At 40.2% G+C, this 10,897-nt stretch overlaps 1 protein-coding gene across 1 annotated transcript; it reads left to right on the forward strand.

Annotated features, from left to right (window-relative positions):
* The first annotated feature begins 422 nt into the window (after positions 1–422).
* LOC113016319 (docosahexaenoic acid omega-hydroxylase CYP4F3-like) lies at positions 423–10,446 on the forward strand. The gene is made up of 14 exons (XM_026159061.1): positions 423–486; positions 2,352–2,619; positions 2,767–2,911; positions 2,990–3,043; positions 3,138–3,265; positions 4,694–4,815; positions 4,893–5,039; positions 5,141–5,270; positions 6,461–6,527; positions 8,920–9,043; positions 9,137–9,270; positions 9,457–9,521; positions 9,602–9,684; positions 9,761–10,446. The coding sequence occupies exons 2-14, from the start codon at positions 2,428–2,430 to the stop codon at positions 9,972–9,974; spliced, it is 1,605 nt and encodes a 534-aa protein (XP_026014846.1). The 5' UTR covers positions 423–486; positions 2,352–2,427; the 3' UTR covers positions 9,975–10,446.
* Positions 10,447–10,897: the final 451 nt, after the last annotated feature.

A 10,897-nucleotide genomic window follows, 5' to 3' on the forward strand; every position in this document is an offset into this window, starting at 1 on the left:
AAATGACCTAATTTTTCATTTCATATCATTTATTTCACCTGTTGTCTTTATTTTAATTTCAGATTACCTTTCACCTCAACATGTTTGTCTTGTCATGTGGTAATATATTTTTTCAGCCATACATAGTTTAGCTTTACTAATCTATTCTTTATGCTTATTCTGTGTAGCTTTTTAACTATTCTAACAAAATAACTCTTTTCCCTAAATCTGTGTGTAAAATAAATTATTTCTTTTGTAAACACTGTTTTACAGTGTTTTTCTAACACTCAAACGGACAGATTCAAATTTCTCACTGTTTGTTTTGTTGAAGACCTTTGTAAGTGGGAGACCTGAGTGCATACACTGTGCATCTCCCCGCCCACTGGCGCAAGCTCTCTAGAGCTCTTTAGTGGACTTCAGTATATAAATCACTGACAAAAGAAAAAAGAACAGGAGGAGAAGCAGACGGGGTCAAAACAAGCTGAAGCTCTCTTTTCTGCTGTACAGGTAATTACCCCCATTTGCTTTGATATGATTTGATTTTCAAACAGTGTAAAAATGAAGTTAAGCCAGGTTAATGTTTGTTTGTTCTCAATGTAAAGGGTGCAGGTTATTGGCGAGTGGATGAAACTGTGTCTGTGAAGCACTCCTTCACCCCCAATGTTGCGAGTCTTATTTCAATATTGTTTTCATATATGTTACAGCTTTGTTTGCACTAATATTAATAAGAGCTGCTGTGAGAAAAGTACTACAGTGAATTTATACAAACAGCATTGGCTGCAGAATACTCTCATGGTTTAATAATTAATTTGTTTTTCTGTTGAGCTCTGATGATGCTTTGATTTTTAAACATTTGTTATGAGGTGGTAATATCAGGGGTGGGTAATAGTGGGTTGACTGCCCTCTTAAAGGACAACTCCCATTAAGGCTTAAATATCTGGGACACTCCACCATTTGGTCTTACAACTGAAGAAGCTTCTCCAATGAGAGGTGAAACATCTTCAAGAAAATAGAAGAAGTCCAGTCCCTTTTCTTTCCCAGCTCCTTGGATTACTATGACTATAAATGAGATCCTATACAGACGGTTGGTTGGTTAACCTGCAGTGGGTCTGGTACAAGTAGGTCATCTGGAACAGCAACTGATTAACTATCTGAATTAGTGATGGGATTTCTGGCTCTTTTTAGAGAACCGGCTCATTCGGCTCGGCTCACTAAAAAGAGCCGGCTCTTTCAGCTCCAAACCAGCTCTTCAGGTTGTTTTGTTGCTTTAATTAATTAATTAATTAATTATCAACAACAATATAAAATTATTCACAAAAGGAATTAGTAATGTAAAAAACGTGGTTTTCTTTATATATATTTATATATAAATATTTATGGGGGCCCCTAGAGACGAAACACGTACAAACTCCAAAACACATTTCTAGCGTTAACTGAACTTCCAAAACAGAGCTACCTAGATCACTTAAATTACACAATCGAATTCATATGTCTATTGTTTTTGTATCAATACACAAACACTCATATATATATATATATTCAAATAATAAAAAAAAAAAACTTACCTGTTACTACCAGTGTTGGGAAGGTTACTTTTAAAATGTATTCCATTACAGAATACAGAATACATGCCCCAAAATGTATTCTGTAACGTATTCTGTTACGTTACTCAATGACAGTAACGTATTCTGAATACTTTGGATTACTTAATATATTATCATGCTGTTTACAACTACGTGAATGTACTATTGCTGTGATTTATTACTGTTACTGAAGGTCCGCGGCTCCGAACCGTAGTAAAGGGACCTCTGACTAATACGTCGGGTTCGTGTCGGGCTCATAGCCGAAAACTGGCTTTACTTTGTTGTGTGGGTCAACTTTGCTAGCAAGAGACAGAGAGAGGCGTTGAAAGGCTGCTCCAATGGAACTTATTGTTTTTGGAGGAAAACACGAACACGGTGTACAGTCGAGTCTTAATAGCTTACTTACAACTGGGCTCGTCAGGCACTCTTCTTGGCTGCAGTGGTTATTATTATATTTACATGCTTCCAGCTCCCGTTTTTGCTCGGTGACAGCTGTACTTTTCCTTTTTCTCCCTCCTTCTTCTGTATGGTTGTAACAACAATCACATTCAAAACTGTAACTGTGCAGTTACCTTTTACTTTAACATTATTCTATATAAAATTATCTAGTTTAACTGATACATTACTGTGTTTATTATAAGTGCATTACTAACACACTGTATCACTATAATCAGACTGGCATGTTTTGCATTCCATATATGATCAATATCAGGCCTGACCAATATTTGACAGGGAGACTGCCTCTTTTTGAAAACTGTCGGTAATTTGTTTTTCCCCTTGTCGAATCAGAATTGAGGGTTGGAGCAGTTTCCTCAACCACATAGCAGGATCAGAGGACTTCTGAATATTAATTTCTCTCTCAGCGATGGCTCTCCTGCACAGTGTCCTCTCTCCGGTCCTCAGCTGGACATGTCTCTGTTCACTAATGTACATATTCAGTACTGGACTGGTTGCTGCGGTTGCAGTTTTGACTGTGAGGAAAGTCTGGTACTCTCACAGGCTGTCATGCTTCAGCAAACCACCAGCAAACTCATGGCTGTTGGGCCATCTGGGGCAGGTACGATACACAGGCATGTTCTAGTTTTATATTTACGTATCTCTACATCATAAAAGCTGTAGGGTTCATGTACTTTCTGTTGCGACACAATAGATTTTCTCTTTGATTACTGATCTTAAGATCTTGTTTTGTGATAAAACATGATAGATACGGGGCAGAGAAGAAGGTTTCCAGCTGATGGATGACATGGTGAAGACATACAAACACTCCTGCTCCTGGGTCCTTGGTCCTTTCTATCACCTGGTCAGACTCTTCCACCCTGACTATATCAAACCTCTGTTAATGGCACCTGGTAGGGTAAAACACAAACAGACCACATTTCAAGAGTTTTTGTTCTTCTCTTACATTATCCATCATCTACTTCCTTCAGCCAGCATGACGGTGAAAAATGGGCTCATTTATAACCACCTACAGCCTTGGCTGGGTGAGTCAAATATTTCTGTTTTTCTCATCTGTGGTTACATAGTTTACAGGATGTTCCTTTTAGCATCACTAACTCTGTTTCTCTTTTGTCTCAGGACGCAGTGTGCTGATCAGTAATGGCGAGGTGTGGTCTCGCAAAAGACGACTGCTGACTCCAGCTTTTCATTTTGATATTTTGAAGAGCTACATTACCATATTTAACTCCTCGTCTAAAATCATGCATGTAAGATTCACACAGCCATGCACAGAACTGCTTCCATGACGATTTTTGTTTCAATTAACCATTTAGACAAGCATTTGATCCAGTTTGATTTGTTGCTTTTTGGTAAAAGTGGTACAACCATGAGGAAAATTAGCTTTTTAGTTTTCTCTGTAGGTTCTAAATAAGTCATCTAGGTTGATTTCTAGTGTCATTCAACAAAAACAGCTTTATCAAGGCACTTGATGTTGTAAGTCAGAGATGCATGGGCTGTTGTATCTTTTTTTTTTCCCCCAATGTGGATTGTTTTAATTTTTTTTTTTAATAGCAGATTGTGTAAAAACAGGAACTTGTTTATCCTTTTTGTAATTGCTTTAGTGGTATTGTGAAAGGAAATGTGGACAGGTCTTCGTCAATAAGAAAGCCTATAAAACCCTGCTGTAACATAAACATCTTGCAGTGTCAAGGCTGTGAGGGCTGTTTAAGCAAAAGTACAATATCCAAATACAGGCCAACAAAGAAGCGGATAAAGATTTTATAGAGTTTTTCACACCAGGAGAAAAAGTAGAGGTGAGTCTGGGAAAACAATACAGGAGTTTCTTCCAGGTTTGGAGGATGAGTTTATTTCTGCCCAGTGTTTGAGTTTTCAGATAGCGTAGTTTTGCCAATAGTGAATGTACTGCTCACTTGGAGTATGAGGGAGGGTTTTACAGAGGAAGCGTTTGCATGCTGGTTGTGTCCACAAGGTGGCAGCCATGGCAGGGTGAGCAAGCAGGTGGTTAATGCAGGATGATCCAGGTAGAATGCAAGTATTCACTAGCATACTGACAGACTATAGCGCATAACCTTTAGATGAGTCAGATGGTCAACAGGTGCGGTGGGAAACCATGGAACTCCACCCCAAAGGAGTAGGATAGTACCAGCATGGCTTGACTTTAAGATGCTAGAAGGAAGAGAGAAAACAACTGACTCGCACCCAGCCGTGACATACGGAATTGAAGAAAACTCCAACAATCAACCAACTTCCTGTGAGCAAGCATTTTATGACAGTGCGAAGGAGAAAATCTATTTTAAAACATCAATAGAAGTCTGTTACAATATTCCAGATTCCTGAGAATTCTGAAATAAAGGAAGAATCTGATAAACATTCTAAACACCCAAATATAGCTTACAAACTACTGCTAAATGTCAATTATGAATTAGTTTTCAATTATGCCAAAAAAAGCTCTTTTAAACTAAATGTGCCTGTAAGATTTGTAGAATTATATTTTTATCATCCCTTTCTCCTCCTCCTCTAATCTGCCTTCTCCACTGCTTTCTCCTCCCACATCTCCATCTGAGTTCAGCTGCTTGAAGTTGAGGACAGCATGAATGACGCCCCAAATATGATTTTGTTTCCATGCAGATTCTCACATCTTTGTCCCATTCCTCCCTTCTTGTTTCTGTTTTCAGGACAAGTGGTGCCGACTTGTAGCAGAAGGCAAAACTAATCTGGAAATGTTTGACCACGTCAGTCTGATGACTCTGGACAGTTTACTGAAATGTGCCTTCAGCTACAACAGCAACTGTCAGGAGTGAGAACAGCCACTTACTTCAACTGATATCTTCCATTTTTGTTATGATGGTGTTTCTAAGAAAATTGTCCCTCCAGGTCTTCCAGTGAGTACGTGTCAGCCATAGTGCAGCTCTGTGACCTGGTAGGACAGCGGCAACACAACATTTTACATCATTGGGACTGGATTTACTGGAAGACTCAGCAGGGGAAACTGTTCAAACAAACCTTAAATATTGTACACAGGTAATGTTCTGACCTTCTGATATTTGTGTAGCCAAGTTATACAAGTTATGTAGGAAGCTGCAGGGATCATTAATTTTAGTCTGCTGTATTCTGGTTTGCAGATTCAGCAGGGATGTGGTTCAGAAGCGACGTGCCCTTCTGAAAGCACAGAGGGAGATAGTGACACAATGTGAAGTTGCCCCGACATCACAGAGGAGGAAAGACTTTGTGGACATTCTGCTGCTGACAAGGGTAGGACAGAGGGACTCGGAGGAGCATCATAGTAGTAGTAATAAAATAAACAAACAAGAAGGGATGATAATCCACTTCCAGAGCCATTAATTTGATCAGTTCTGAAATGATCACATGGAACTGATCTGTGTTTAGTTTTGCTTATATAAGACATAGGACATCCACTTTCACAGTGCATTGAATAAGCCTGTATTAGTGCCTATTTAGCATTACACAGCTTTATATCAGACCCAGCAACACGCTCAGACAAAAACTGGTTCACCCGAAAGACAAAACGCCAAAACACAGACTTAACAATGTGGTGTATGCTGTACAGTGCAGCGAGGAATGCCCAGAACTCTACATCGGAGAGACCAAACAGCCACTTCACAAGCGCATGGCACAACACAGAAGAGCCACCTCCACAGGACAAGACTCAGCAGTCCATCTGCATCTACAGGTCAAAGGTCACTCTTTCAAGGATGCCAACGTTCACATTTTGGACAGAGAGGACAGATGGTTTGAAAGAGGAGTGAAAGAAGCTTCTATGTCCACTGTGAGCGACCATCTTTGAACAGAGGCGGGGTTTACGACACCAACTCTCTGCCATCTATAATCCAGTTTTGAGATCCTTCCCAGACGCCTTAACGCCCACTCACATCCTGGGCCATCTGACCTCAGGAAATCACATGATAAGGTGGGGCCAGGTTTCACAGTGAACTCACCCATAACTCTGGCTGATTGGGACCCACACCCAGTTTCACACCTTGGCTCAGGCGATTAGAGGATCATCAGGGGTCCTTTTGTCCCTCTGTGGGGGGAAACTCCCACTAGGTTTATATCTGGGACTCTCCACCATTTGACCTTAGAACTGAAGAAGCTTCTCGGATGAGAGGTGAAACGTCTTCAAGCAACTTAAAGAAGTCCAGACGCTTTTCCTTCCAAGCTCCTTTGACTACGATGACCTGGATGACTGAGAACCTTCACAGACACAGCTTTATATCCCACTCCAAGTAAAGTCCACAGGCACTGGAGCAGTTCATGTCAAACATACGTGCAACCTTAGCAAAATGGTGTAGGGGCTAAATTGAAGTTGGTCTCAGAGTGAGTAAATAGTTAAAGGTGGATTTAAAAAGTGAAGGGAAGGAGAACATCTAAAAATGTATTGCATTTTTGGGACTTTATCAGTGTTACTGATGTGTGTGTTGAAGGACGAAGATGGACAAGGCCTAACAGATGAGGAGATACAAGCTGAAGCCAACACCTTCATGTTTGCAGGTGAGACGCTACAAGGGCGTAGATTTGGCATGGACGGAGGGACATGTCCCCACCAATATCCAGCGATTATTGAATTGTCCCCACCAATAATTTGATCTCTTCGAGTAAAGAAAAACAAACCCGATAGAAAGAAGAAAAAAAAGATCTGTCAACGTCTCATTCACCTAGCGGTGCAGAAAGAGTTAAATTACGTCCTCTACCGCAGCGGTCCCCAACCCCCGGGCGTTTGGTACCGGGCCGCGAGAGTTGAGGCTCAGGTGTGAAATTTTGTTATCGTTAACTCGGTTTTCCTGGGTCTTTTCAGTGTGTTATGAATAAATCTTCTTTTTTTTCGGTACCGGTACTAGTTTTATTTTGTTGTATTTATCCGCAACACCTTAAAGGCCAGTCCGTGAAAATAATGTCGGGCATAAACCGGTCCGTGGCGCAAAAAAGGTTGGGGACCGCTGCTCTACTGAAGTCCTACGTCATGTGACAAATATGGCCAATGTGATTGGCTGTGCCTTTAAGGGAGCTCTGTTTAGTTTTAGCAGCGGCAAACCTGCGCTGCGAGGAGGAGAGGAGGACGGCAGCAAAGAGGAAGAACCTGGATATAAGAAAGTATTTTTCAAAGAAACCTGTAACTCACTTAAAGCCAAATTAACTCATAAAATGTGTCCATCATAATAACGTTACAGGCTATGCCAGGCTTTGGCCCACATCAGTCTAAAATTGTATGCAACCATGAACGTGTTTTGGAAACTAACTGCACAACAGGCAGCACTATCAGTTCTCTCAGTCTCAGAGCAGCATTTCTAATTTTGATTGAAAGTGTCAGAGAAAACGGCAGCCTCGAGCAGCCAGGATATTAGTTTACAGAGGCTGTTAGAATTATATGTCTAACGTTAAATGTTGGTGACACAAGAATTTCATCTTAATGGCACTGACGTATTCATAGGGTTCATTTTTGAGACAAAATATCATGAGGTAGTCATGATTTTGCAAATATTCCAACCAACACAAAGCTCAGAGAGTAATGGTGACACAAGATCACAGGTGGAATGATGACTTGTTGGTTCATGACTGTATTTGAAGCACATGTGTGACTGCATGTATGTGGAGTGTCTCACTGTTATTGATCAGGTGACAGAGGCAGCTCTGCCATGTTGTAGCTCAGAGGTGAAGAGGCGAGGTCACAGGTGACTGACTGATGATTTGGTGCTATAGATTAACTAGTATTTATTATCATGACAATTGTTAGGCTGCTGCTGTAAATTGATTCATTAGTGTATATCTGACAAAGAATCTGAATTGACACGTCTCACTTTTTATATGGCACAAATCAATGTGTTATTTTATCAGGTGACAATATGTCCTAGTGCAGTCAGAGGGGAGGAGCCAGGGCCAAAGGTGAGGCACATCAAGCACAGAATAATACTTTTAATCTGAGGATAAAACGCAGGTACTGAGGCTGAAAGAAGCTTCAGTGCTCTCAGAAGACTAAAAACATGGCTACGGTCAACAATGACTCAAATGAGATTAAACAATGCTGCTGTGTGCCCACCAGGAGAGACTGGACAGTATAGATGCAAAACCAATATGCCAGCAGTTTATCTCAGTTAACGAGAGGAGCAGGCCTGTGTGTGGCTGCTTCACATAGTGGACATTGAGTTGTTGTGTGGGACGCCAGTAGTCCATGTCTGTTGCTGTAACAGTAGTTCATGTTTAGAATAAAAAATCTCAGCTCACTGACTTGATCGGGGCAATAGTGCCTAAAATGTTGCATAATTTTGCTGAAAAATCTTTTACTTTGTGGTAATCTTAGACGAGTAGTTTTATGGACAAAAACCAGCAGGTCATTCAGTGTTCCCTTAGTGCTGATGTATCAGAGATGTTGGTGTACTATAACTGAACTAATGTTGCTAAGTCCTTAAAGTCATATTCTTTTATTGTCATGACTCTATTTTTATTTTTGTATGATACCTGATTTATATGGATTATGGCTGAAGTAAACTAAAGTATAAAATACTTAGTCAGTCATTTGTTTAATAATAATTTAACATTATATAATTCACATATAAAACTATGAATTGTGATTTTAAATGGTTTAAAAGCACGTAGAATAGCATATGTAGGCAAGTATATTTCTCCTTTTTTATCAAGAACCAAAGACAAAAAGGGTGAAAAGAAAGAAACAGGGCAGGGTTCGGTGGTTGAATCATCCGTCCCCACCAATGCCAAAACCAAATCCATGCCCGTGAGACGCTACTCTGACACCAACTTTTGTGGTCAGATGTAAAAATGACAAACTATAATGTTAACGGCACTAGGATGAGTATGTGTCTTTAGAGCGCATAGTTTGTTGTCCTTCAAATGTTTTAACAGTTTGCAAATCTTCCTTCTTCTTCTGCAGGTCATGACACAACAGCCAGTGCCATCTGCTGGACGCTGTATAATTTAGCACGCCATGAACACTATCAGGAAAAATGCAGACAGGAAGTGATGGACCTGTTGGAGGGACGAGATGAAATCCAGTGGTCAGAAAATACAAATGGCAACAACATTATTTGCAGTTTCAAATGTTTACATATGAATATTATCTCAGTGCCCTGACATGACTTAATTTTCAGGGAGGACCTGTCCAACCTTCCCTTCACCACCATGTGCATCAAAGAGAGCCTCAGACTCCACTCTCCTGTGCAGGCTGTAACACGGAGTTACTCTCAGGACATGGTGCTGCCAGGAAATCGAACAGTCCCAGCAGGTCAGAGTCAAAGCTCTCTTTCAAGGTTTCTAAATGGATTTTAGAGGTTAAAGAGCTGTGTCTCGTCATGAATCATACTAAACTTTATTAAATGCTTAATTTGTGAGACTGTATGTTAAAGGATCACACCAACAGTTGGTGACCAATAAAGATTGATGCTGTAAAGGGAAACTTCTTGTGAAACAGGTACAGTCTGCCTGGTCAGCATTTATGGAACACACCACAACCCTATTGTTTGGACAAACCCACATGTAAGTACTTGGTGACATAATCTGCATTTCTTCGACAAATCTATTGTGTGTTTAACCTTTCCCATTTGCTCTCTGACCAGGAGTTTGATCCCCATCGATTTGACCCAGGCAACAAAATGAACCAAGCTTCTCATGCCTTCATCCCCTTCTCCTCAGGCCCCAGGTTCAGTTTTAGCCTTAATCTAAATAGTACAACTAGGAAATGGACTGGTTAAAATATAACAAGTATCTCTTTACAGGAACTGCATTGGTCAGAAATTCGCCATGACAGAGCTTCAAGTTGTAGTGGCCCTGACCCTTCTCAGGTTTCGACTGACCCCAGGGGTGAACCCTGAACTCGGGAGCAGCAGAGTTCGCCGTCTTCCCCAAATCGTCCTGCGTGCAGAGGGAGGCCTGTGGCTGCAGCTGGAGCCTCTGAACACACTCAGACTGAACAAACAGTCAGAGGAATGATCCATAAGATAATACTTGAACTTAATTTTTAATAAAGTGTTAGGAAAAGTTCAGCAGCTAGAAAGTGAGACTTGACATTGACATTAAAACTACAGCAGACCTGTGAAAGAATTTTGTTTGAATTTTGTTATTGTGCTTTAAGGAAAAAGGAAAAGCTTTCTCTTTATGGGGCAAATGTGCACAGATAGTCTTCAGTGCTCCCAATTCCAGTTTTATAAAGTGTAAAATGCAAATACTTATTCTTCCTGAAAACTTGAGAAAGTTTCGTCTGCTATATTCCATTGGATTTATTCAAATTCTGTGTTGCTATTTCCAGAATAACTTCATGAAAACATAATGAGCCACATAATTATCACTTGATTCATTATGAGTCTTTCGAGTTTAAAAGGTGTACAGGTTTTCCATTGTCATAATTTATCACCCTGATTATGTGATCAACACAGTTCTTGCTTTGCTTGTCCTCATGCATGAATTCATCAGATTTTGCCATTGCAGAATTTATATCTATTAGAAATAAAGGATGAATAGGCTGCTGCTCTGGACTAATCTCTTTTAAAGTCTGAATCCTATGGAGTTCTACTGCATCTTCCAAAACAATAAAGACGAGGTCCACATGGTTTTCCAACAGAGTTTTACAAATATTGGCCTATGCTAGCACCCACTTTAAAAAAAAAGGTAACTCAAATTCAGAATGACCACACACTATGCTCAAACATATACTGTGCCATCATTAGTCTCTTTCTTAAACCAGACAAACACCTTATATTTCATACAACTACTGCCCAGTCATTAATAATTAAAATGAGTGTTAAAATCATTTGCAAAGTTCTTTCCATCAGAGCAGAAAAACAAAAGTAGAAAAAGTCACTTCATTAAAATACATCCCAACCAAACAGGTTTCATCAAAGCTAGACATTCAGCCA

The sequence above is a fragment of the Astatotilapia calliptera genome, chromosome 23, assembly GCF_900246225.1.
Source record: "Astatotilapia calliptera chromosome 23, fAstCal1.2, whole genome shotgun sequence".
NCBI lineage: Eukaryota > Metazoa > Chordata > Actinopteri > Cichliformes > Cichlidae > Astatotilapia > Astatotilapia calliptera.